This window comes from Fusarium mangiferae, assembly GCF_900044065.1.
Source record: "Fusarium mangiferae strain MRC7560 genome assembly, contig: FMAN_scaffold013, whole genome shotgun sequence".
NCBI classification, from domain to species: domain Eukaryota; kingdom Fungi; phylum Ascomycota; class Sordariomycetes; order Hypocreales; family Nectriaceae; genus Fusarium; species Fusarium mangiferae.
The window spans coordinates 540344-566136 of NW_024573933.1; the positions used below are offsets into that span (position 1 = coordinate 540344).

Genomic DNA, 25793 nt, shown 5'->3' on the forward strand with positions numbered 1-25793 from the left:
AGACTAATCCAGCGTCCCGTCAAACTCCTACAGACTTTATCCTAGACCATAATGCCATCGTATAACTAAAAGCGAGTACAGGGAATCGAGAACCTGTCGCCTCACCAGGACACGTCAGATGCCATCAACCAATTGGTGGCCTTGCTTCACCAGTACTGTTCCGACGGCGGTCGATACCTTGAAGGGGGTCATCGGAGAGAACGAAAGACTCAAGCGAAACAAAGCGAAGCTCCGAACCACATGCGATACGAATATTGAAGTGCTTTCTCGTTATCATACCAAGTTTGAAAGACAGAAAGCGGATTTTGAGAAACAACTCAGGTCTCAAAAGGCACAGAACGAGGCAATACTTAAGGGAAAACAAGCAGCCGATGAAAACTTCTAGAATCGGCAAGCTGAATTGATGGCACTGCAAGAAAAGCTCGAGGTGCAATCTTCGTCGGCCAAACAGTTGATGAATTGGGATCAAGAAGAAAGAGTCCACGATCAATGCTCTCGAAGCTACTAAGCTTCGCAGCAGGAAAAGCTAACGAAAGCAGAGAAGGAGGTGGCAACGTTCCAAAGTGAACAGAAGCGAGTAGATGGTCTGAATACAAGCTTAGTAGGAAAGCACACGGAAGATTGGTAACATTTCATTCTTTCGTGGTCAAACTTGACAACTTTGAAGTCAGAAGATCTGAAGTGTATGTTAGAGCCAGATTGCTACTATAACCAATTTCTGATTTGAGTAATGGAAATGCTTTGGATAGTATCTTGAGAAACGCGCTCAGTGTCGTGGAACCGTCCATTGGTATCGCTCTAGACAAAGCATGCCTGACTGACATAGTACTATAGTGAAGGTTTTAAAATCACGTTTCCATCCAGCGCATCATCCTTCTGCTTGCTTCCAATTCTCTAGCCGCTAAACAAATAAGGGTCACCGCCGGTCTCAGGATTTACAGCATGGCTCTCACCGATCATGTCTTCAGATCGACATATCTCACTCAAAACAGCGATTTTGGGAGGAACAAGATCTTGAGGACGTTGACTTAATACTTGGCTAGGTATGGCCAATAGATTTACTTCACAGAGAACTAAGAGAGCATTTATAAAATTACCTTTAAGAGACTTTACCAGTTAAAATAGATTTTGCTTCTAAGGGAAGGATAGTGCCCCGTCCCTCCGAGCCTGTCGAATATGTCAAAACGCATTCCATACACGACTACCGCAGCATGCCTATCTAACAAAACACCCCAAAAAAAGGCAAAAGAAACATACAACACTGGGGATTCGCTGGTCGTCACCGACCCAACTACTGATCCAGCGCTTCGTGGCTTAACTATGGGAGAGCAGACGGGATCCCGTGTTTTCCACGAGCTATGGTCGTATGTGACAGCCGAAGCCCAAACTCGAATTCATTGCCGAAGACATTGGGTATACGGAAGTTTGATAGCTGTTTAATTTCCTATCTGTAGCTTGTATCCTAGACTGGTTGAACTGGATGCTTCCAAGCTTGATAAGCTATCCAAGTCTGGTACGAACTCACAGCTAGCGAGGCTATTCCCAGGAGCACAGCAAAGATGACTCCGATCAGTGTTGCCATCATTACATGCCTCGCACCACTCTTTCTCTGCATGGACTGCTGGAGCCAGCCACGAGGACGAGGAGTTTGAAGTTCGTTGTATAAGTCTGCTAGCCTGTCGGCTAAGTAGACATATGGAACGCTCTCCTCACCCACGCGTCTGACGGAACTGACTTCAAAGTTGAGGATGTCTGGATCGAAAGAGCACTTTGAAATGAGTGAGCGGAGAAGTTTCTTAGATCTTGGATCGGAAAGCGGGAACAGAGTCCCTTGGAGAGAGTCCAATACTTCGAGGACTAGTTGGCGTGGTAATACTCCTCTACATGATGTAAGCAACCTGAGGTTTCTTTCTGTGCATGGAACTCACCTCTTGAGTGAAGAAGACGGACTGGAACAATCTCCGACATCCCGAGTCACTCTCAACTGTTCCTTCAGAAAGGAGGTGTAGTGGTAAACCTCGAGGTAGTTGTTCTTTCTGTCAAAATGTAGGTGGTTGCGAATATCTGATGTCGCCCTGATAGTGATTCCCAGTCTTTTCTTCATGTTGACGGCTCTGAGTTCCTTCTTTATATCCGCAAATAGCTCGCTGTTGTTGTAGCTAAGTATGTTGTGATTACCAAGTGGAAACGAGTCTTGGATGTATTTGCTGAGAGGTACGTCCTCTCTCCAGTGAATTCGATAGGTTCCTTTCTCGAGTCTGTCGGAAGAATGATGCAGTGCTGAAGGGTCAATCATCAGAAGTGCCTTCAGACCAAGTGACACTGTATCGACTTGACTTGTTCCATCAGTCTGCTGTGAGTTTGTATTCCCGCGAGTCAATCGGCACAGCTCTGATAGAGTGGCATCCGGATTGGACTTCAAGATGGAAACGACCTGAAACAGATCCTCGTGTGTTTCTATGCGTCTTTCATTCGTAGGGGTTGCATCCATGTAGGTCGAGACAATTGCTTTGTAGTACGCAAAATATCGCTGAAGCTGAGGAATGCGACCGCCGATGCAGCGCTGATGGATACAGGCATGAGGCTGCCGTTCATTGCAGGACTGAGACAGATCCCATGACCACAAAGCCATCACTATTTCCAGATAAACATCCTGATTGAATTCACTACTGATCCTAGATGCCATTGTACGTATCTGTGATGAGTTTCGACATGGACTGCGCTTCGATTCAGAAAGGCAGAGGGCGAAACCTCGATATTATTGCGACTTGGAAGGCAGCCTCATTTAGAGCCTGATTGTAGATCTAGGCTTGAAAATCGGCCTCGGATTGGTTGTGGTGTAGTGATTGGCCTGATCTGTGATGGTCATGCAGCTACTTATGCAGTCTTGATGCTTAGCCACCGCTCTCGAGCTGAGCCCCAAGCACGCTCGTCACGTCTTACATATGCGTATATTCTCCACAGCATCAGTGTTTTGGATATTCAGTTGAATCATTTATCACGTTCAGAAATTCAAGAAGTTTACAGAGCTCACACCGAAATGACGACCGTTGAGCGGTGGCAGGGGCAGCTGCCGTCCCGCCTGAGAGGCGGCGAGGGAAGTTCAACGCAGGTGGCTACCCAAGATAGCCCAGATGTCGAATGTCCGGAGGGCCTGAGGCACAAGTTCTCAAATTGGCGAGCCTCTGTTCCTTTTCGTTCCTCTCCAAACATCACATCACAACCAGCACAGCGGGCAGATCCCAAGACACCGCAGTATGAAGAGTCTGATTCTGGTATCGGCATCACCACGCCATCATCCCAAGGTCATCAAAACGAGCCTCCTGGCCTAGAACTGCCTGGAACTGGGCTTAGGTGCTTTGAAAGCCCTATATCTGATCGACTGAAAGCGCGGTTCTTCGACATCAAAGTCTTGTACACCCAACCACTACTGGACTACATCCTCAAAAGGAAGAAAGATCCGGGAGACATCTCTATGAAATTGAAATACCTGGGACTCAACTCGCTAAGCACCAAACTCCATATCGTCATTCAGTGTGAAAGAAAAATCGCCAAGAGAGTGAGGAAATTCTTCGCGCAAGGTCATGTTGAAGAAGAGCTTTTGCCTGACTTTCGTGTCTTTGTACTGGAAAAGGCACTCCTACGACTGACAGATAATGAGGCGATAGAGGTTCTGACAGACTCTGTACCAGAGAGAACATGGTGTGGAACGCCCATCAGACTGAGACGAGGCAATGTGTCTGTCGTAGCGACTTTCGGTGGTATCATTGTGGTTGAAGCCGCTCACAAGCGTCTAGTTGGCTTGACGGCTGCCCATTCTCTAAATAAATTGCACAGTCCTCTCTCTAATCAGCTATTGACGCATGATAAAGAAGTACCCTTCTCATCCTCATCCTCGGACGCTTCCGAGAGCGAGAGCGACTCTGATTGCGAGTCCACGATCACGACTGAAAGCTCAGTGCAGCATCCTGAGCACTTGGATGGCAAGGGACTGGAAACCACTGCATCTCAAAACACCTTGGAAATCGGCACCATCCTTTGCAATACATTCAATTCTCCGATGGCTCAGAACTATGACTGGGCTATTATTGATTTGAGCCAACAGCCGACATTACCTAACAAAGTTGTCCTAGGTGGACAGTCTGACTCGTCAGATTTTGAGGAAGAAAGCGACCTTGAACCCATCTTGTTTCCAGTTGGGAATCCTTGTGTATCAGTTTCTAGGCAAGTCATGGTACTGAAGCAAGGTGCCAAGCCGATTGGAGAGATGTCTCTTGACACTTCCTCTGTGCTGATATCCCCAGGATCATCGTTTGTTGAGGTCTATGATCTTGCCATGGAGCATGGCTTTTGTAAGTGAGTTTGAGTACTCTGTTATAATAAACTGACCATGTGCCCCAGCATTAAGTCCCGGTGACTCCGGCTCATGGGTAGTCGATGCGAAGACCTCGGTATTATATGGTCATGTTGTTTCGACTGATGCCTTTGAGGAGGCCCAAGTAATGCCTATCCGTTCGACACTCGACAGTATCAAGGTGCAGATGAATGCCACACGAGTATCCTTGCCAAGTAGTGATGACATCCGAATGTTGCAGGAGGAGTTGATGAGTCACGCACCAGCCAACTTGGAAGTTTCATCGGTCACCGAAGCATGCGAAAAGCAGGAAGGTACACAGGTAACTCGACCAGAAGATATGAAGGGAGGCCAATCTATGTCATCTTCACCTTCTAAGGAAGCATCTGATAAGTCTTCGTCTAAGCGCGCACTATCTCAACAAGACATTGTTGCACAGAGCCTTGAGATCGCTCGTGAAAGTCCTGACGGGGCTTCGTATCCTTCTATCAGAGAGATCCTTGAATCTGCACTGGAAGAAATATGGGCCAAGATCCAGGATCAGCCCGACTCGTATGTTATGACGAGAGATGAGTTTGCCGTCTTCAATTTCTTCCAGCACCGCTTCGCTGGTGATAAAATGGCAGTCTCCGCTCGAAAGAGATTTTGGGAAGCAGCAGCAGCTGTAGACTCTTCGGAATCTACCAAGACCGAAAGTAGTGATCTTGCTCAGATTGACGCCATTCGGGAGTTGGTCCAGGCCTCGTATCGACGCGTTGGTACATATGGCCCAGATTTCGCCAACGTGGCTACTAAATTGTACAAACTTGAAATGACTCTTAGGCGGCTGCGAGATGAAGTCGCCGAGGAACAAGAAGAGTTACCTATGCACATCCAACAATCTTACACAAATCATCTTCACTCACTAGTCGAGGATTGGGATTTCGCAATGAAACGAGTCAATTCTTTACTTACTACGTATCATGAGGAGGAGATAAGTCTTGTAGGGGAAGAGGCCTCCATGAGCGGTGAACTGAAGCCTATGGAGCCTATCTTGGCTGGCAAAAGGATGGCAATTGAGCTACTGTTAGACTCAATTCAGTTACAAAAGCCTCAGATCTACGACCAACACCAGTCTGACCTCGAAGAAATCAAGGACAAGGTCGACCATATTGCTGCTCACCTTTTCGCCCACTGGAATGCTGAATCCTTTTCAGGAGGGAATGATGCTTTATGGCGACATTTCCAGCTACTGCTGGAGAAAGAAGGATTTTCTTCTCAAGTCCTAAGCAAAAAGAAAGTGAGTATATAGAATATTTGAAGCTCTTTGACCGACGCTGACATGGAGCAGGATATCCTCATGGCGTATATCAAAGACCTCGGCTATATTGCCGATACCACCACTAACACACTTTCTCATGTTCATAAACCAGTCATGGAATCTCGGGGAACTGATTCTCACGGCCGAAAAAAGCCGGATCTGGAGCACAAGTATGATACCAGTATACAAATGGATGTCATCACTACAGAGGACATTATTGCTCTAGATGGAAAGGATGCAACCATTCAACATATCCAACCTGCCCTTTCACCAAGGGAATCAAAGATTCTACGACAGGCCATGCCAGCACAGCTTCGGTCAAAAGAAACCTCTTGTGATGAGGATGGATTTCATGAGGATGGAAGCGATCTTGATGAAACATCACCGCCCATTGCCTCGTCAAGGTCCAAATACAGGCGCAGGGGCAATAACCATCCGTCCCGTTCTACTCAATCGTCTCAACATATGTCCCCCGATCAAAACGGTATAGAAATAGCTGACGGTGCCCATTGGACGAAGATACCACGCAAACTTGTCAGTGTCGAGGTACTTCAACGAGCGGGCGTGCGATACGAAGCAAGACCGGATTATGTGGCCATACTTGGTATTTTATCCAGAGAACAAGTGGCAAAGCTCGTTCACGAGAGTGAATCGACGATAACCTCACGTCCTCCACCGCCGTATCCTGAAGACAGAAGTTTTTCCAGACAAGGACGTCCTGTGTTCGCAAATACCGATGACGAAGAGATGTCATTCATCCCTCTGATCGAAGGCGACGACAAGGGCAACGTAGCTGTTCGGACAAATCACAGGGGGTCTATCAAGACTCGCCATAGCGATGTTGCATGGTATTTTCCGCGCAGAGGGGCCGAGAAGAAACAAGAAAAACCCGGAAGTAGACAAGAGATTTCATACCCAAGGCAGTTTAAAGGGGTTGAAATACGGCTGAAACGCAAGCCTCACCGGGAAAAGAATGGCCAGGGTGGGCTTCAGCACAGCGCAAGAACCTATGATAAGGGTGTTCCAGGCGGTGTAGTTGGAATTGGCAGTGCTGCTGTAAGCTTGCTCAGCGTGCTATCTGAGGCTGCGCCTGCTATTTAGAAACGGGGTATGTGTTCTTTATTTCTCGCAAGTTTGAATCTTGGGTAACCGTGTGTAAAGCGTGGAGATTGAATATAAGAGCACGAAATTTAGACGTCGATGGTAAAGAAACATAAACCTCGAACCTAGGCCATAGGGAACCCAAGCTGCATTTACGCCAATGTAGCGAAACACGTACCCTCTCTTATTATCAATTCCTGCTTCAGCTTTCCTTTCATGTTGATTGCAATCTCTTATCTCATATAAATACTATTCAGCTCGTGGCCCCTCAATACCTGACGTTTGGAGCAAGTCAGGAAGCATTAGATCCTATTGCAATCAACTCTCCATCATCTAGCTTTCCAATAGTTAGTTCCTACCTGGAATGCACTCCTTACCCATCACTTCTGAATTCCAGCTTTCATGTAGGATTCGTCGTCGGCTCCTGGGTTTCCGTCCATCTCGTATATATCCGCTCTCTGCAGCTCCTCGTGAGCAGGATAAAAGTAGTATGTATCTTTGTTGCCCCAGTTAGCACCCTCATAACAGGAAATTCGAGAGATTACTGACCAGCTTTTCGTTTCTTTCTGATTAGGTAGTAAGTAATCCCCAGCCCGATCAGGACTGCCCCAGCTACGGCACCAACAACGGCGCCACCGATGACTGCACCAGAGGGTGAACCCGAATTCGAACTAATCCCTTTATCTGGTCTTGAACCCTCAGATGCAGGTCCCGTGTAAGATGCAGAAGGTTGTATAACACCCGTGGTATTCTCACACTTCTTCCCCGTCTCTTCATCGAATACTTTAACGAGGCTTCTTTCTCGAGTGGCATTCGCCTGCCAGAGCGTAAAAGTCCCAGCATCGTGATTTACCATGAGATAGGCCGCTGTGAGGAAATATCGGCCTAGTATGGGTGGTTCGTCTTCAATGTCTGTTATGAGAATGTCGCGTTTGGAGGTATCGGTTGTTCGTGAGCCGTTCGATGCAATGTCGACGGTGGGAATCATGTATTGGTTGTTTGGGACGCGGATCTTGAGGCCGGAGTCGAGATGGAAGGTTAGGTCTGCCAAAAATCTACGAGGGTCAGTGATCTCGAGCATAATTGTAGATTGATACCACGTACTGCTTATCCAGGCCTGTCTGAAGAGCGTTCCAGTGCAATCCACTTGACGAGTAATTCGTCTTCAAACCACTGATCGACTCAAAATTTCGTATATACGGCGTCGGTGCTTCAAGAAGCAAATGATTCGCCGGATCGATACAGCACTGCAGCGTTGTCCCCTTGGGAACGATGCTGACATTCGTTCCACCAAGATAATTGATCTGGATATCAGTCAAAGTCACCTTCATGCCAGTCCAGCACCCATCCGAGCCATCAAAATCGCCATATACAAGCGGCGCAGTGTAATTAGCACCAGTAACTTTCTTCTCGTCATAACCTCCCAGAATCAGCGATCCGTCGAGAGGTTCTTTGATCCACATACGGCCCCAGAATATAGACCATACTCGCGAGCCAATCTTTCCCGCTTTGCGCAAGGCGTTCAGATATGTTGAATTCCTGCCCAGGCCAAGGGAACTTAGAGTACTGTATGTTTCGTCCCATTTACTCGTCGGTATACCAAAGGGAAAGTCGTCGAGATCGGCGGAACCTTCGAAGTTGAAAGTGTCGACTGCGCCGTTTGCGCTTTTGACGAGGTTACGGACACCGTATTGCCCGCCCTTGAAGAATGTTTCGTCTGGTGCACCACCTGCTTTTACGATGCCCCTCGCTCCTGTGAAACTCGTGGATTTCTCTTCGTTGAATATCCCTCCTCTTCGGACTTTGCATGATTCGTCGTTTGGGATGCCTGAGTCTTTGCAGAATGGGTCGGCGTATATCCATGTATTGTTCAGGTCACTCTCCGTGTTAGTCATAGATAGTGATTATTGAAGTAGAAACGTACGCCCAAGGTAGTAGAACGAGATTCTGAGGCGGTGTCCCGATTTTAGCCGGAATCCCTTTCATGAATGAGTCGGCGACATCTGGAAGGACTTGGACGTCTTGAAGCGGGAGAACTAAGGGCTCTGCATCGCAGGATGATGTGAGGGCCTTTTGCACGAGGAGAAATGTTAACAGAAATCGATACATCGCAAATTATGGTATTACAAAAGAAAGAAAATGGAATAATAAGTCAGTAGATCGTGTTCATGAATGCGAGCAGAAAGCGCATCTTGTTATTTGTCGTCCACGAGGACTCAAAGGCTCGTGCCTAAGTCCAACCAACACCAACACCACGGTTTTCCAACCACTTACAAAAGCCAAATCTACTCAAAGGACACCACCACCTTCTCACCATCCCAGTTACCTTCTTCCCTGGGTATCGGGCAAGGCGAAAGAATCACTTATACTATGTATAGCATCAAAGCCAGGACTTCCACAAACGGATATAGTCTCGTTTTAGGCTTCCGGACCACCAACCCTATCGAGTAAGCTAGGGGAGGAAAGAAATCTTAGGGCCTTTATTCTAAGCGACAAAAATACTTAGGTAACTTAGCAGAAGTTTAGCCTGAACTTAGGATATCTTTGCCGAGTTTATTTTGACGTAACAGATGTTTTCTTGCTCCCGGAGGGTAAGATACCACCTCGCAAGGATTAGGATAGGCTGGCTTATCACTACTGACTTTAACTCAATCCGTAAACTGCAACAAAGAAGCCATTTCAGGACATCTTACACCTTTTTTGTTTTTGTTTGTTTTTCTTTTCTTTGTCTCTGCACACCATGTTTCGTCGCCGTGCTTCAAGACGCCTCCCCTCACGCGTCGTGCTAATCGCCGCCTTTCTCACAACCCTCTTTCTATGGCGTCAATTATCGCATCAAAGCGGCGTGGTGTTTGTAAAGAGCTCTTTTGACTGGTCGACCGTGGGACTTGTTCATCCGCCGGCGGATATCAAGCCTTTACCTGTTGGTCACGCAAAGCGCATGCCCAGAATCCAAGCTGAGAAGGCGAAATTTGTAAAGACGGGGGAGGTTGAGAAGAGGAGAGATGCTGTGAAGAGGGAGTTTAGGAGAGGCTGGGAGGCGTATAAGTTGAAGGCTTGGGGGAGGGATGAGTTGATGCCGCTGACGGGACAGGCGAAGGATCCGTTTGGCGGGTGGGCTGCTACGTTGGTTGATGCGCTGGATACACTTTGGATAATGGATCTTAAGGCGGAATTCAATGAAGCTGCGAGTGCGGCTGCGGCGATAGATTGGGGGAAAACAGACGAGAAAGCAGTGAATCTCTTCGAAACGACAATTCGACATCTCGGCGGTCTTCTCAGTTCATATGAACTAAGCCGCGAACCAGCATTACTGCAAAAGGCCACAGAGCTCGGAGAAATGCTATACATCGCCTTTGACACGCCAAATCGACTGCCTGGGTTCTGGCTCAATTTCGACGATGCGTTAAAGGGTAAACAAGTCGCTGGTATTCACGACCCTTCAGCCTCACCGAGCTCGTTGGTCATGGAGTTTACAAAGCTCTCACAACTAACCAACGATCCCAAATTCTACGACGCAACAGATCGTGTATCGCGGTTCTTACTCAGAATTCAGAATCATACCCTGTTACCGGGGATGTGGCCCATGTGTCTTGACTTTCAGAACGAAGCTGTGCACGATAATACGTTCTCGCTTGGTGCACTGGCTGATTCTCTCTATGAGTATTTGCCAAAGATGCATGCCCTGCTCGGTGGCTTGGACGAGAACTACGAAAGCATGTATCGCACGGCGGCGGATGTGATTACAAAGCATTTGCTCTACAGACCTATGCTGCCGAACCAGGAGGATGTCCTGTTCTTAGGTGATGTCAGGGTCGGTGAGAAGATCGAGTTGAGCACAGAGTCTCAACATCTTACCTGTTTCGCCGGGGGAATGTTTGCACTCGCTGGAAAACTCTTCAGTATCGAAGAGCACGTTAATATTGGGGAAAGACTCGCCCGAGGATGTGCTTGGGCATATAGCGCTTTTCCGACCGGTATAATGCCCGAGATCTTCGACCTAGTAGCTTGTCCTTCCCTCTCACCCTGCGAATGGAACGAAACGCTCTGGAAGCCGCTAAACAACCAAAAACTCCCTCCCGGCTTCCGCCACGCGCGCGATCCGCGATATATTCTCCGGCCAGAAGCTATCGAGAGCGTATTCATCATGTATCGCCTCACGGCTGATCCGAAGTGGCAGAATATGGCGTGGGATATGTTTCAGGCTGTTGTGAAGTATTCGAGCACTGAGCTTGCGAATGCGGCTGTTGATGATGTCACGAGTACGGAGACGTCTAAGACTGATTCTATGGAGGTGAGTTATTGACGTAATGACAGGGTGTGTGCGTGTGTGTGCTAATGAGTGTACAGAGTTTTTGGTTCTCGGAGACGTTGAAGTATTTCTACTTGATCTTCTCAGAACCGGATTTGATCAGTTTGGATGAGTTTGTGCTGAATACGGAAGCGCATCCTTTTAGAAGGCTTTTGAGTCGGGATTGAGGGATCAGACCTTGATCCTAAATGGCCAAAAGACTTAGGTAACCTAGCATAAGTTGAGTATACCTAATTTAGGGATAAACTTAGGTTACCTTTTGCTGAGTTTATTTTGATGTCCTGTATCAAGGTCCGATGCTTTCTTGCTCCTCGAGGGGCGGTAGATTGCAATGATCGTCGCGCTGAGTGGACCACGCAGCCCGTGTCGGACAAGATATGTCTTTCATGGTCATCTTAACGAAATATAAATATTGATGATGATGTCTTGAAAGAATGCCTCGCTCTGAGCGCTTTTGCTACTGGTATAAGGCCCAAGATTCTCGACCAAGTAGCCTGGCCGACCTTCTCACCCTACGAATGGAGTGTTGGATGCAGGACAAAGTACCGTCCATATCAAGGCCTTCGGTCCCATGTAGCATGCGTTCCATGACTCAATTCCCTCCCAAATTTCGAGAGGCCGTATTCCAACAAGATGATCAGCATCCGTTTGTATGTACCTTTTTTCCAAGTTCTTTGGAATACCTTTGTAATCGAGTCACAAATGTTCATGAACAGAGGTCACATACCGGATGATGCTGGTGTTTCACCTCTTTGTTCTACACCTCGAAATAGCAACTTGAGGCCATGGCAATAAGGCCTTGACCGGGTCTGATGTATTAGTCAAAGAATAGATATGGATGTTCTCGTTATTGTCGAGGTTCTCAATGACTTCACCATGGTAATTCAGGACTCCCATTCTCGTGGCCTTCAAAGCAGATATGCCAAGGGAAGTATATAGCTCCCCATAACCACCATTCCCATTCCCGCCCCATAGATCAATTTCAAGCAAAATTACCAATATTACTATACACTACCATCAAAATGTTTTCACCCCTTTTCCTCCTAACTCTCACCCTCAGCGCCTTCGCTACCCCTCCCCCCTCCCTCAACACAACCTCCCTCTCCCAGCAGCATCCCTCCCGCATCGCACCGCGCTTCATCTCAGGCGGTTTCTACGACAAGTGCAAAGACGTGCGCTTCTACCTCGCCAAAGCAGACGACACACATCCCCGCAAGAACAGCTTCACCGGGTACAAGTCTTCGCCATGGCTTGTCGCTAAATGTCCTGATAAGAACGGCAAGTATATCTGTACGTGGTTGGCGCTGAGTAAGTGTTTGCTTAATTCGGAGGGAGAGCTGTATCGTGGTGCAAAGTAAGTATCATCACTGTTTTGTTGTTTGGATGATGGCTGATGATGATGGTAGTGGGAATTTTCACGGGTCGTGTACGGCGTGTAAGTTGACTGGGAGTAACTTCAACTGCGGATGCTGGAGTGGTTTGAAGAAGGGCAAGAATGATTTCGGGAACCGAGTTCATCGAACGAGTATCGACTTGAGTATGTTTTCCTTCCGGGTCTGATGTTTTGTTGCTAACTGGTGATAGATGTTGCTGTTGGCGCTGTTGATGGGTATTTGACCTGTCATGGGAATTGGGGAATCCTCGATTATTGCAGTGGAAGGCCATCGCATGATCCCTTTCTCGATTCCAAGTGATGATCTTGCATCAAAAGTTCTTGTTTTTCGTTGACGGATTTGCTGGCTGTTTCTGCGTTTTGCCTTTCCTCGCATTCGTTCTGTTTTTTATCCTTCTTCACATTCATCGCATTCGTTCTGTTTTTTATCCTTCTTCACATTCATTCGTATAGCTTCGTTTCTCTGGCAATTGGCATCGCATCGCTTTGTTGTTTATTAGACCTGAATATTTAGTTTTGCTTCTCCTCTTTGTTGCCGCCATCGATTCGTTGATTCAACCAGCTCCGGACAACCCTTCAACAACCATCCCCATTTCCTCAGAAATCCCACACTGACCTCCCAGCTACTGCCTTCATGCGCCTCTCCCCAAACAATCAGATAAGCATCATCCAAACCCTGGCTGCTTATGAGTCCCAAGATATCGATACACAGCTCGTCTTCATCAAATACACCACTCGTGTACCCTTTGAGCATGTTATCTCTCAATTGGGGAAACGGCAGTAAATCGACCCAAGGATGGTGCTCCAGCTCGATTTGTAGCTTCGTTGGCCGTAGCGATTCGGGACATGAGGATTTCACCAAGGTACCGTCTGCGGACGAGGGACCTAGCGCGTTCCAGGGCGATATCACATCGTCGCAGCATAATCCCTGCAGCGGGATGCCGATGTGAACGGCATTGCTCGACACGGCATTAACGGCGTTGAGACGGATGAGCGAAGGTAGAAGTGCCGGACGATGATTCTTTAGACTATGTTGCATGTGAACCAGCTGCATGAATGCATATGCAACAGCACGGTCTCTGGCATTAGTGAACATGAGAATTCCATTCGTGTGGATTTCTTCCGGGGTGACATTGGCATATTCCTCATTCCGAGCCTTCCGTTTACCTGCTAGAGTCAGTTCTGCTTCAATGAACAGTACAGTATAGCAAAGCACAGTAGGGGACTAACGATAAGCTCTCTGGTTCAGGCGGTTCTGCCGTCTCCGTCTATCTCTCGCCTCAGTGATCCCCGTCCAATCATCATCTGGGTCTTTGAGCTCCGTTAACTGGGGCAGCTGGCCGAGACGTTTCGGAGCCGGCGGTTGAGTAAGCTCTGCCATCGGGATTCTTACGTGAAGAGTGCGAGATTAGACTAGACCCTCAATACTCGGTCAAGACTGTTTATGTACTTGGCTGACGAGGGAATTGTAAACTCCGGGAGGGAAAGAAGAAGGAGTTTATTACTGAGCGGTAGAGATAAAAGACTACGTAGACCTCGGGCTGTTTATTGCTTACAATTGATGTTTTCTCACTGCTTCTGAAGCCTTTGGAAGGTTGGTTAGCTGGGATTGAAGCTTTACTGATGGGCTCTGATTCGCTACGGAGATAGCACTGATGGCGCTAATGCAACCTGCTGACATCAAGACCCGAGCAGAATTTAATTTTACGTGACGGGACGCTGATGTCAGACCTCTAATCCAACCCAACACTCGGATCAAATGAAACACCGTCCGACTCCTCCAAGATCAATCAATGACATGCTCCATCCATCCATAGATAGCAACAGTAGCACTCTCCATCGAGTCTAGCTAGTATCTCCATTGAATCATCAACTGCCGATGCATCCTCCTCGTGGCAGACCCGCCTCAATCTGGAGACGTCACCCTCCCTTTACGGGCCTTTTCCCTCACAATGCGGACTACGATTAGTGGGCTAACTAACGGCGATGGCTTCCTTTTTGCGTCCAGTCCCAAATGGAAAATTTAACTCCGTTTATATCCATCTCCATTCCATAGCATTACATCGCTGATAAATTCTCGGGTCTTCGATGACGTTGCGGAGTCCGATCTTTTTTTTTTCTTGCCGTTGCCTTGGATGGTTGTAGAACCTTGGAGGTGGAAGTCATATATATATATATAGCTTGCAAACTCACGTAGATGGTCTGATCAATACAATCTTGTTTGCTTTTCATCTTCTTAAGCTTGCTTTTCATCATTCAAAGTACAGAATAATTCATCAACATGTCTACCGATTACGAATTCAAGGGCTGGCTTGGCCGCGATCCTAGCTCCGTCCAAGGAAAGATGGAGTGGGATACCTTTGAGCCCAAGAAGTGGGAGGAGAACGACGTCGACATCAAGATCACACACTGCGGTGTCTGCGGATCTGACCTTCACACTCTTCGCTCCGGCTGGGGCGAGACACCTTTCCGTAAGTCCTCTCTCAGTCCACACACACAATGGTCCAAGTACTGACAGAAGCAGCCTGCTGTGTCGGCCACGAAATCGTCGGCAAAGCTGTCCGCGTCGGCTCCAACGTCACAAACGTCAAGGTCGGCGACAGAGTCGGTGTAGGCGCCCAGGCCCGCAGCTGTCTCCGCGACGACTGCTCCGAGTGCTCCGCCGGCCGCCTCAACTACTGCCCCAAGATGGTCAGCACCTACGGCTCCATCTACCCCGACGACATCGGAAAGTCCTACGGTGGATACGCAGACTACAACCGCACCGACTCCCGCTTCGTCGTAAAGATCCCCGAGAGTCTGCCCTCTGAGTACGCTGCGCCCATGCTCTGCGGCGGTGTCACCGTCTACGCTCCCCTCCGCAACAACGGCTGCGGCCCTGGAAAGACCGTTGGCATCGTCGGTGTAGGCGGTCTGGGCCACTTTGGCGTTCTGTTCGCCAAGGCTCTCGGCGCTGATAAGGTCATTGGTATTTCTCGCAAGGCCTCTAAGAAGGAAGAAGTTCTCGCTCTCGGCGCTGATGCTTACATCGCTACTGACGACGATGAGGACTGGGCCAACAAGAACGCCAAGACGATTGATCTCATGATCTGCACCGTCTCGAGCAGCAAGATGCCCTACAGCGACTACTTCAAGCTTCTCCGTCACGGCGCCGACTTTGTGCAGGTCGGAGCTCCTGACTCTGGCGAACTTCCCCCCATCAATGCATTCAACCTCATCATGGGCCAGTTCAAGCTGAGTGGAAGCTTGATTGGATCGCCTAAGGATATCGAGGAGATGCTGCAGCTTGCTGTTGAGAAGAATGTCAAGCCTTGGGTTGAGAAGAGGCCGATGGAGGATGCCAACCAGGCTGTTGTTGATATGGAGAATGGAAAGGCGCGATACCGATATGTTTTGGTTAACCAGAAGAACATTGATTAAATTAGCGGGATATAAATGATAGAGATAGACTGTACATAAGACATGAATGAACAATAGAATAATCTTGAACAAGAATCTTACTGAATTTCTTTGGTGGTTGAATGGATAGTGGCATACCCCGCTATTTACATCACGCCCTTCAGCACCATGAATCGGCACTTCAATCACTGGACTACAACGGCCTCAGTGAGTCCAATTGACTCTTGTTCTTCATTGTAACTACTCATACCAACATCCATGTCTCAAACACTATCATAATGCCCCGTTCAGACGAAGCACAAGCATTCTTTCACGCCGTCTACTCCGCTGTTCAAGAGATTCCCCACGGCAAAGTCACAACATACGGCCACATCGCCATGCTCGTTGGAACCCGTACCAAACCCTCTCTCACACGCCCAAAATTCACAATCACTAACGTCCTCCAGCTCAAAGGCCTCGTCAAGTCGGCGTCTGTCTAAAACACCTGCCCGCCGATCCATCCCAGCCCTTCAACCACGACAACGTCCCATGGCAAAGAGTCATAAACTCCAAAGGCCAAATATCACCTAGGTTCGTCCATCAACCCCTCCCTCACATACACCTCATATCTGACTATCTAGATCTCAACCTGGAGGATCTCGCTCGCAAGCCGATGCCCTCCAAGCAGAAGGCGTGCAAGTCGAGACAAATGCAATGGGCGAACACTCAGTAGACTTCTCCCAATACGGCTGGTTCCCAGAACTGCTCCCCTCAGAAGAAGACGATCAAGGCGAATGATTAAGGTCTTTGAAACTAGTATTTACCACTATCGTCTTTCGGAAAACAAAACTTCCACGTTTTTGTTCTTCCTATATGTAATTTGTAATTGGAACCCAAAGATCAAATGGGTCCCCCCTCATAAGAATCATCCCATCTTCCGCTTCATTCTTTGAATCAAAGTCCGCCACCCAAAAATCTCCCCCTGAAATTGAAGGGAGTCACAATCGAAAAGAAGAAAAATTACACATGTATAAAGACAGACACCCAAAATGACATCTTTATACATCGAGCCGCTCGTGTATGTGATAAATCTCCCCTTTCTTCACAGGGTAGAAAAAACAACAGAAAGTAGAAAAAAGAATCCTCCAAACTCCTGGCCAGTGCTTGAAAACTTGGTTGGGATGCCCGACGACGAAAAAAGGATCGCCAGACCGACAATAAAACTCGAGGGGGAATATGGTGAACAACATCAAATCAGAAACGTGATGACACATAAAGGCGTTGCAAAAAGAATCCCATCCCAATCAACCCCCCAAATGCTGAATGCGTGTGTCCCGTGATCAAAGACTCCGGAACGGGCCGCGCATAAGTCGGCTAGTCACAGCTTCGCCTCCTCTAGAAGCAGTTCAAGCTTCCCTTCTTCTTCTTGCCCTTGCTGATGGCATTCATACGCTCCTCGAGCTGGCGGCGCGCAGCCTCGGCAGCCTGTCGCTTCTTGCGCTCCTCCTCCACAGCTTGGAGACTCCATCTGTTGTCCTGGACAGGCTCGGGGGGAGGGCGGTCCTTGAGCTCCTTGACCTCGACCTCTAGCTCACTAGCACGCTTCTTCCAGGCATCACAATCGGCCTTAACTTTATTAGATTGCCTTTCCAGGTCGGTAAGAGCCTCCTCGAGTGTCTGGGTAAGCTGACGCTCCGCATTAAGGTGCTTCTCGATGGTTCGGATACGCGCTTCCTGGTCTTCAGTGATATGAGAGATGTTGATGTTGTCCTTGCTGATGGGGCGTCCATTGGTAGGTGAGCTGGGAGCTCCATTGACTGGAGATCCCGCCCCGTTTGGCAGGGGAGGAAGAGGGATAGCTGGTGGGGGTGATGGAAGGGAGACGTGAGATGCGCTCTTGCGAATGGTTGAGTTAGAGTTTGACCGCTGGACGCCAGCCGCCACCTCGTCCATTTTAGCCTACGAAGTGTTAGTCAAGTCCACAAATTATCTTGCAGGGACAAGCTTACCTGGAGAGCTGCATAATCTTCCTTCAAGACCTGCAATTCAGCAGTGAGGCGTGCAGTAGCGGCATTGGCCTCAACCAATTGACTGTTGCGCTCAGTCTGCAGGGTGCTCAATCGGTTATTGGTGATTTGGACCTCGTCAAAGTTATTCTGGAGCTGCTCCTCAAGCTCCTCCACGAGTCTGCTGTTCTTCTTGCTTCGGTCATCGAGATCTGTCATCCTCTTCTTTGCGATCTTGATCTGTTCGACCAGAGGACCAGAACCAGCACCTCCATCAAGCATCTCAGCCAAAGCAACCTTGGCGTCTTCGAGATCCTTCATGATCTTCTCATTAATAGATGTGAGCTCGTTAACATGTGACTCAATCTCGGCCCGCTTGGCCTGCTCCTCATCAAGAGCCTTCTTGCTGGCAGCAAGCTCATTGATACGCTCCACCAACTTCTCAGCGTCGGCATCAAGACCAAGAGCCATGGCGACTTGAGAAGCTGCCTTGTTGAGCTCATCACGAACCTCTGCAAGCTCAGTCTCCAGTCGGTGAGCACTCTCGGCATGTTCTGACAGCAACACTTCAACCTGCTCTTCGTAGCCTTTCTGCTCGGTCGTCTTAAGATCAGCCAGGGCCTTAGCGTGCTCAGCCTTGAGCTCCTCGAGCGATGTCTCGTTACCCTTGGCGCCCTCATCATGGGTCGCGATCTGCTCCTGAAGCTTGGCAACAAGCTCTAGCTGTCGGGAGTTGTCCTCCTGCACAGCGCTGTGAGTCTTGTGGAGCTCGTCCAACTCGGCGCGAGCAGCAACATGAGCCTGCTCCAGTTCCGCAACCTTGGTAGCGTTGCTGTTGATGATCGCCTTGTACTCGTCAATCTCGTTACGAAGGAAGCTGATGAGGTTCTGTTGTCGCTGCTCAGCTTCGCTGTTTGACTCATCCTTATCGCCATTCTGGGATCGAGATGCAGAGATTTGAGCATGGTTGGAAACAACTCGAGCCTCAAGCTCCTCAATCGTACCCCGCATCTGGGTTTCTGTTGTCGCCATGGAGTCAAGGGCCTCCTTGTGCTTCTGCTCCCAGGTGGCAAGCTCAGTCTGGAGCTCGGCAACACGCTGCTCGTGCTTGGAGTCAGCATTGTCGGGCTCCTGGAGACTAGACTTGGCAGCAAGTGCTTGTCGCAGAGACTCAAGCTCAGTTGTGAGTGCTTGCTCACGAGCCATGTGAGCGTTCCTCGTATCAGAAAGTTGTCTCTCATTCTGCTCGAGCTGATCCCGCAGTGTTGCCACCATGGACATCTCTACAGGGCTGGCCTTGAGACTGGATCGCTCTCTTGTCAATCCCGAGATGATGGTCATCTTGGTCTCCATCTCCTTCTTCGCTGCTGCGACGTCTGCTTCTAGTTCCTGAATGCGTTCGCTCCTGACGTGCAGTTCGTGGATAGCGGCATTCAAGTTCAGCTCGAAGCTCTGCATGGCCTCGGGCTGACCACCAAAGTGCTCAGAAGCAATGTTTCGCAGTGATGAAAATGATCGCTGGGCACGGTCGACAACGAGCAGGTTCTGACTTGACTTGCGTCGAATGACAGGAGTGCTGGAACGAGGTGATGTAGCTTCCATGACACGGGCACGAGATAGGTCAGTCTTGAGCTCCTCAACAATATCGAGGGTCTCGTTGTGCTTGAACTCAAGCTGGGCATATCTCTCGGCCAATTCTCTTTCAGCAGCTTCACGTTCCTGGGCCATCGACTTGAGTCTTTGGAGCTCAGCAGCGATCTCCACGTTGTCATCCTGGGGCAAGTTCTCCGTCGATGCGGCTGCGGGCTTCGTGGTAGCGGTCTCATCATCAGACAAGATGTCACCGTTTGATGAAGCGGCAGTGGCAGGAGAATCCATTGCTGAGGATAATTCCGAAGAGAGCGATCGCGTAAAGGATGACCTCGGCCCAGCCTTCAGATCATTAGTTCTAGAGTCAGAAAGGAAAGACTCGGGTCGGGTATGGGTTGGTGTGGCCACAGAAATGACCGACTCGCGCTTGGGGTTGACATGGCGGGCCTCATCAACAACATCCTGCATCTCAGCAATCTTACGCATAGCATCCTCATACTTGGCGTGGAGAGAGTCGTAGTCATGAAGAGTCGACTCGTGCTCCACGCGCAAGTCAATAAGCTCCTGGGTAACGTTCTCAAGCTTGTCAGCAACAAACTTGGACTGAGCTGGGCTTGGAGGAGGGCCCTCCTCGGTTGGCTTCTCAAGACGTAGAAGATCCTCATCCACTTCCTTGACAGGGCCAATCTTGGTATGAGGGTGGTCTTCCTCGTCACCTTCGGGAATCGGATCCTCCATTTGGCTATGGCGACTAACATGGGAGAGGTTTCGAGAGTGCTCGGCCATAGCACGACGAGACGCAACACCATTGGTTTGCTCAGCATTCTGGTCGGTTCCGTTCTCGGTCCCAGGTTCCTTGCCATCTTGGATCTGGTCAAGTTCGTGGAGAAGCGAGTCGAGCTTACCAAGGCTTCTTTGTCGCTCAACCACTTGCTCAAGTCTATCGATTTCACGTTGCATCAACTCGGCATCTTGATCCGCCTCAGCAAGACGCTCTTCAAGGGTCGAGATGTAGTCTTCGCATGACGCCTCATTCTCTCGAACACGGGAAATCTCCTTACGAAGTTCCATGATGATCGTAGCGTTCTTCTCTTCACCGTTGGTGTGTCCATCCAACTTGGCTTCGAGATCGTGGAGGTAACTCTCGGTGTTATTCTCTCGGTCCATGAGCTTCTGGAGACGGCTCTGAAGCTGGGAGTTGATAGTCTCGACATAAGCGCATTTCGTCTCCTTCTCGAGAAGGTTAGCCTCGGTATTAGAGAGTGTGCCGCGAGTAGAAGAGAGAGACTGCTCGAGAGACTGAATCGTCTTCTCGTATTCCATAACGACTTGCTCAACAGCTTGCGCGAATGAATTCGATCGGTTGAGGCGGTCATCTGCTGTATCGCCTGATTCCTCATGGTGGTCTGCGCCAGATTCATTTTCCCGAGCGCGCGCCAACTCGGCAATCAGTCGAGCGTGACGCTGACTCAAGGCGGTATAGCTTTCTTGGGTATCCAATAATTGGTTCTGGAGCTCAGCCTCGCGCTCGTTTTGACGATCAGATCGTTCAGTAGTTCCTTGCGCGTTACGTCGAGGGCTATTGCCGCCATGTTCGGCACTGCGAATTTGTTCACGGAGGAAGGCAACCTCAGCCTTGAGGCGGTCAATCACAGATTGCTTATCACCTTCTTCGACTTGTTGAATGCGCGGTTTCGATTGAATCGCTCGAGCTCGCTGGGCATACTGGACGGTGTTCAGGGTCTCGCTCAAGTGGAATTCGGCCGGCGTAACACAAGCAATCATGTAAGTGATGGCATTGCCACCGAGCGAATCTTGTAGTAGTCGGGTAAGTCGAGAGTCGCGATACGAAACGTGGGAACCGGGGTTTCTTGACGAAAGCTGGCTGATAACTTTACCAAGGGCGGCAAGACCGGCATTGATAGAGATACCCTCCTTTGCTCGGTCGCCCTGAGCTCCAGTGTTCTTCAGTCTTTCACTTCCAGCCAAATCCACAAAGTGAAGTTTGCTGTCGGTTGTCACAGTAACATCCTGGCCCGTCATCGCTTCAAGTGGAACGGAGAAGCGCTTCTCTTGGACGGACGACTTGTTCTTACGCTGAACAAGGTTAAGTGAGAAAACCGCATGGGATCGCGACGACTTGGCGTTGATAGCCGTGGCATCGGTCTGGCGAATAGAGGATCCAAAGTTCAGAGCATTCATGAGGTCGTCCACCGAGTTAATATCGACTTGTCGAAGGCCTGTCAAGATGATGTTTCCCTTTGTGTCTTCGCGAATGGCAACATTGCCGCGCTCGTTCATCGGGGTCGTTTCAGGGACAAGGAGGTCGCGAAGCTGTTCGTTGTAAATCTCGACATATGTAGCTTTCAGCGACCACTCGCGGTCACCAAGCGTATTCTGCTGAGTAAATCCTCGCGGGCCTTTGAGATGCGAAAGAGAGCTGCGGTTCGCCTTGGCTTTGGACTTTGGGGTCTCGGGAGTATCGAGCTTTTCAAAGAGCGCCATGGCAGCCCTGGGAATAACACCTGGATGCCGGTTAGCAAGCGCAGTCGCCACTTGTTCGCTTCAACGTACCCATCAGCTCTTGGTCATATTGTTCGCCTGGTCCTGAGGTACCCATGGTGTATGATTTTCCAGCACCAGACTGGCCATATGCCATCAAGGATACATTGTAACCCTGAGTAAAAGCGCCAATGCAGTCCGAAACGTAATCCCACACACCCTCCTGCTGTGTATCTGAGCTGAAGACTCGGTCAAAGACAAACAGTTTGCGACCTTGTGGAGAATCGATTGCCAGGCTGGTATCGGAGGTCGTTTGGACCATGGCTCGTTGAAATCGCTGCGGAATCAGATCGTATCCAGGATCGTTAGGGTTCAACGGCGGTCGTACTCGAACAGCTGACAACGAATAAACATGAGTATCCCGAAAGATTGGTGGCAACGGTCGACTTACCGACTTTGACCGCCGTCCGACTTTCGTCGTCGGAGGCTCTGCTTCCGCCTCCAGTCTTGCTCGTCATGCTCAACCTGCTACTGCTTCTAGGATGGGCTCTTGCGATGGCGCTCATGGGCCTTTGGGGGATTCCTCCCGGCGAGGCCGGGGGCGAGGTCGCCATGGCTAAGTTGCGAAAGAAATGCGCGGTGTCTCAGTTCTCGTAATCGTCGACGGCGATGTATGTCGCAAAAGCTGGCAAGGCCACAAAGGGCTTCTTTGTATATTGTCTTCCTCGGAGGGAGAAAAGGTGGTCTTTCAGAACGTCATAGATGATTGCAGCGCCACGAGAGTCGTCGGTTGGTGAGGGGATCGCGAAGTGTTCCAGACGGTCTCACGTGCGGCAGTTGACCTTTGGGGGAGTCGTAGAAGTTTCAACGAGTGAGCGCGAGGCGGATGTTCGATTGTTTATTCAGACCAGGGGTGTAGGGGGAAAATGTAATTAAACAAGCGACCACGGACGATCGGGCGACGGAGTTGTCGAGGGCTGGGTCTAGGTCTGGGCTGGCGATTCCTCGTTCCAGTTGTGGAGCGGGACGTAAGTCGCTAGCGGAGGGGCTTTTGTCGGGGTGGAATTGGTAAAAAGGTGAAAGAAAAGAGCGGAGGAGAAGGGAAGAGAGAAGAAAGCGGTGGGAGAGGAGGTTGTAGATGATGCAGAGGCAGAAGAAATAACTTCAATGGGCGGGCCGTTGGCTGTTTGATCACTTTTCCATTCAGGAGTAGAAAAAGCAACAGGAAAAAAGGGACGGGACAGCCTCAAAGTGGAATCAAGCCCACCAGGGGTAAACTGGACACCTCCATCTGTTAGGTTGGTTCAAAGTTCAGTGCCTTCTGGCTTCCTTCGACTCATTTAGGGGATTGTGCCAGCGCCAGCCAACACACACTCAGCGGGATGGAGGGCTGTCAAGTCCGCCCCTGGGGGGCTAGAGGTACATTAGCGCTGGGCCGGCTCGGGCAACGTTGTCAGGTACCTCGCGTCTGATGGACGTGATTGCCTGACCCCTGAATCCTAGGGGAGGGCTAGTGGTCCTTTAGGTTAGCTGATGGCGGAGAGGGCGCCTACTGGTTGGACAGCTTCGTTTTAACTGGATCCCTCCCCCGGCGCTGGTAACCTTGTCCGCGCAACCAGGCCCAAGGCCCAGTACCTTAGTGGCATAGACCCTCCAAATGGTTTGTCTGCTTGGACCCTTAGCATCAGTGCCATAATCTGAATAATATTTGGTGATAGTGTTGGAAGAGACTGATTGGGACTTTACGAGACCAATTAAGCTCTGAGAGTGAGTACTCATTTCTTTTAAACGTGATATCCGTATACTGATTCATAAGCCGTATTCCTGATAAGAGACTCCATTTGTTCTCGCACTACTTCAAACTTGGCCGATCCCAGTGACCCGAGCAACAGGCAACGAATCCTTATGGGTGTTGAGGGTTAAACCGCTTAATCAGGCCTTATTTAAGATCGTCTTTATGGAGGTTCATACCAAAAGTCTTTGCCGGCAAGTAGGGATCAGCAACTACCCTTATAAACTTAAATAGGGTATCTCTACTAAATTTATTAGCTATCTTCTATAAGTAATTTTTATATTATTCTTTCTCTCTTTAACTTATAAAGAAGATACTATATATAAAAATAGATATTATAATTTAGGCTTTAGTAGTAATATTAAAAGTGCTTTATAGAAAAGCAAAAACTATACCTTAAATCTACCTTCTTATTAGTATCTTTAAATATATAATTAATAAGATATATTTTTATATAATTAAAAGAGGCTTTAAGCCTAATAAATATTCCCTTAAGCTTATTAATACTTAACTTAAAGATAGTTTTTAATTAAAGTAGCCTCTAAAGTAAATTAATAAAAATTATAGCCTAATTATTATTAAGGTTAATATAAATTAATTTAATAAGGAAAAAATACTTATTAATATCTTTATTAAGTTTAATAATTAAGGCATTAAGATTTTAGTAATATTTATTAATAAAATCTTTAAATTAATAAAATATAAAAAAATAAAGCTAATAAAAAAGCTTAAATTAACTGCAGTAATAAAGAAAGAGTGCCTAAAATAATATATTACTTATAAAGATTAGACCTTTAAAGATTAAAAAGCTATAATTTAGTTAGATAAGATTTCTATAATATTTTTTTATTATTGCAGTAGCTATTATATTTAAAGGTAGCTTAAAAAGTAATTTCTTTATAATTATATTTATAAAAAATAGAAAGGCTTTAGTAAGTTTATATTTTAGGCTTACTTTTTATATAATAAAAAAGGTCTTTATTATTATTAATTTCTAGAAACCTTAAAAGAGAAAAAAAAGCTAAAAAGGCAATATAAATAATAAATAAAAAGCTTAAGTTAGTTATAAAAAAGAAATAAAAGCTTAAAAATAAAATAAAAAGGCTAAGGCTTTATAACCTATTAAATAAAAAGCCTATATAGTCTTAAAATAAGGCTAATAGTAAGCTAATAAAAAAGGAAAAAAAAGGCAATATTAATTAATAATAATACTATATTAAGATCTTAATTTTTAAATTACTTTCTTTTATAAAAAAATATAAAAAGAAAAGATTAAATACCTTTATATAAAAAGATTAAGCTTTTAGTTATAAATACTATATATAGCAGCTTTTATATAACATTAAGGGAGTTTAAAGACTTTTTTAGTATTTAAATTTATTAAATTTAAATGCTATTAAGCCTATTTAGCTATAAATAAAGAGGATAATAATAAAAAAAGGTGCTTTAAAGAATAAAAAGGAAGCTATTTATAAGTAAGAGGCTATATAAAATAACCTTCTATAAAAGCAGATCTAAATATAGATAGAGAGAATTCCTATATATATTTAAAAAATTATAGCTTTAGAAGGTAGAAATAAGTATAAAGAAGGCAGGGATAAATAGGCATAAAAATTAATATTTTTAGATACCAGCTCTTTTACCTTACTTAACGTGATTTTAGCGCCAGCAAAGACTTTTGGTATGAACCTCCATACAAGCAATAAAGTCAAACCAAACCAACCACCTTGATTAGTCTCTCGGACCAATTCAAATGCCTCTTCAGCCCGAGGCGATCTTTTCTGTTCTTTCTGTTCAGGGGCTGACTCTAATATCCGACGCGTCCAAACTAACTTAGCGGCACATCGTCACGTTTTGTCGGATGGATATGGCTGGATGTCATCAAACCAATGCAAGAACGGTAACCGATATACCGGTTTCACGCCAAGTTTCCATAGAAGAAGAGAAGAATACCGTTAGACATTGACTCAACGGCGAACTTGATGTCTTGTGTCGTCGACAGAGTTTTCAACGTCCCCTCTTGATGCGTTGTCAGCTTGACCCCATATCAGAACTAACCCCCCTT

At 47.6% G+C, this 25793-nt stretch overlaps 10 protein-coding genes and 1 non-coding gene across 11 annotated transcripts; 6 read left to right on the forward strand and 5 right to left on the reverse strand.

Annotated features, from left to right (window-relative positions):
* Positions 1–118: 118 nt before the first annotated feature.
* Positions 119–385, forward strand: FMAN_00191 (uncharacterized protein; the record flags this gene model as incomplete). The annotated part of the gene is made up of 1 exon (XM_041822012.1): positions 119–385. The coding sequence occupies one exon, from the start codon at positions 119–121 to the stop codon at positions 383–385; it is 267 nt and encodes an 88-aa protein (XP_041687735.1).
* Positions 386–1250: 865 nt separating this feature from the next.
* Positions 1251–1366, reverse strand: rrna38. Its single transcript, XR_005994029.1, has one exon. It is a non-coding gene; the product is annotated as a ribosomal RNA (ribosomal RNA).
* Positions 1367–1462: 96 nt separating this feature from the next.
* Positions 1463–2686, reverse strand: FMAN_00192 (uncharacterized protein; the record flags this gene model as incomplete). Its single annotated transcript, XM_041822013.1, has 2 exons — positions 1463–1880; positions 1929–2686. 2 exons carry the CDS (start codon positions 2684–2686, stop codon positions 1463–1465), a joined length of 1176 nt encoding a protein of 391 aa, XP_041687736.1.
* Positions 2687–3040: 354 nt separating this feature from the next.
* Positions 3041–6755, forward strand: FMAN_00193 (uncharacterized protein; the record flags this gene model as incomplete). The annotated part of the gene is made up of 3 exons (XM_041822014.1): positions 3041–4352; positions 4402–5633; positions 5685–6755. 3 exons carry the CDS (start codon positions 3041–3043, stop codon positions 6753–6755), a joined length of 3615 nt encoding a protein of 1204 aa, XP_041687737.1.
* A 380-nt stretch (positions 6756–7135) lies between these two features.
* On the reverse strand, positions 7136–8864 carry FMAN_00194 (uncharacterized protein; the record flags this gene model as incomplete). Its single annotated transcript, XM_041822015.1, has 4 exons — positions 7136–7251; positions 7305–7810; positions 7860–8633; positions 8680–8864. The coding sequence occupies 4 exons, from the start codon at positions 8862–8864 to the stop codon at positions 7136–7138; spliced, it is 1581 nt and encodes a 526-aa protein (XP_041687738.1).
* Positions 8865–9495: 631 nt separating this feature from the next.
* On the forward strand, positions 9496–11061 carry FMAN_00195 (uncharacterized protein; the record flags this gene model as incomplete). Its single annotated transcript, XM_041822016.1, has 1 exon — positions 9496–11061. The coding sequence occupies one exon, from the start codon at positions 9496–9498 to the stop codon at positions 11059–11061; it is 1566 nt and encodes a 521-aa protein (XP_041687739.1).
* Positions 11062–12089: 1028 nt separating this feature from the next.
* FMAN_00196 (uncharacterized protein) lies at positions 12090–12761 on the forward strand (the record flags this gene model as incomplete). Its single annotated transcript, XM_041822017.1, has 3 exons — positions 12090–12421; positions 12474–12604; positions 12652–12761. The coding sequence occupies 3 exons, from the start codon at positions 12090–12092 to the stop codon at positions 12759–12761; spliced, it is 573 nt and encodes a 190-aa protein (XP_041687740.1).
* A 195-nt stretch (positions 12762–12956) lies between these two features.
* FMAN_00197 (uncharacterized protein) lies at positions 12957–13841 on the reverse strand (the record flags this gene model as incomplete). The annotated part of the gene is made up of 2 exons (XM_041822018.1): positions 12957–13627; positions 13691–13841. 2 exons carry the CDS (start codon positions 13839–13841, stop codon positions 12957–12959), a joined length of 822 nt encoding a protein of 273 aa, XP_041687741.1.
* Positions 13842–14741: 900 nt separating this feature from the next.
* Positions 14742–15880, forward strand: FMAN_00198 (uncharacterized protein; the record flags this gene model as incomplete). The annotated part of the gene is made up of 2 exons (XM_041822019.1): positions 14742–14931; positions 14985–15880. The coding sequence occupies 2 exons, from the start codon at positions 14742–14744 to the stop codon at positions 15878–15880; spliced, it is 1086 nt and encodes a 361-aa protein (XP_041687742.1).
* A 257-nt stretch (positions 15881–16137) lies between these two features.
* Positions 16138–16636, forward strand: FMAN_00199 (uncharacterized protein; the record flags this gene model as incomplete). Its single annotated transcript, XM_041822020.1, has 3 exons — positions 16138–16252; positions 16306–16429; positions 16480–16636. The coding sequence occupies 3 exons, from the start codon at positions 16138–16140 to the stop codon at positions 16634–16636; spliced, it is 396 nt and encodes a 131-aa protein (XP_041687743.1).
* A 597-nt stretch (positions 16637–17233) lies between these two features.
* On the reverse strand, positions 17234–22550 carry FMAN_00200 (uncharacterized protein; the record flags this gene model as incomplete). Its single annotated transcript, XM_041822021.1, has 4 exons — positions 17234–17797; positions 17848–21959; positions 22009–22332; positions 22388–22550. The coding sequence occupies 4 exons, from the start codon at positions 22548–22550 to the stop codon at positions 17234–17236; spliced, it is 5163 nt and encodes a 1720-aa protein (XP_041687744.1).
* Positions 22551–25793: the final 3243 nt, after the last annotated feature.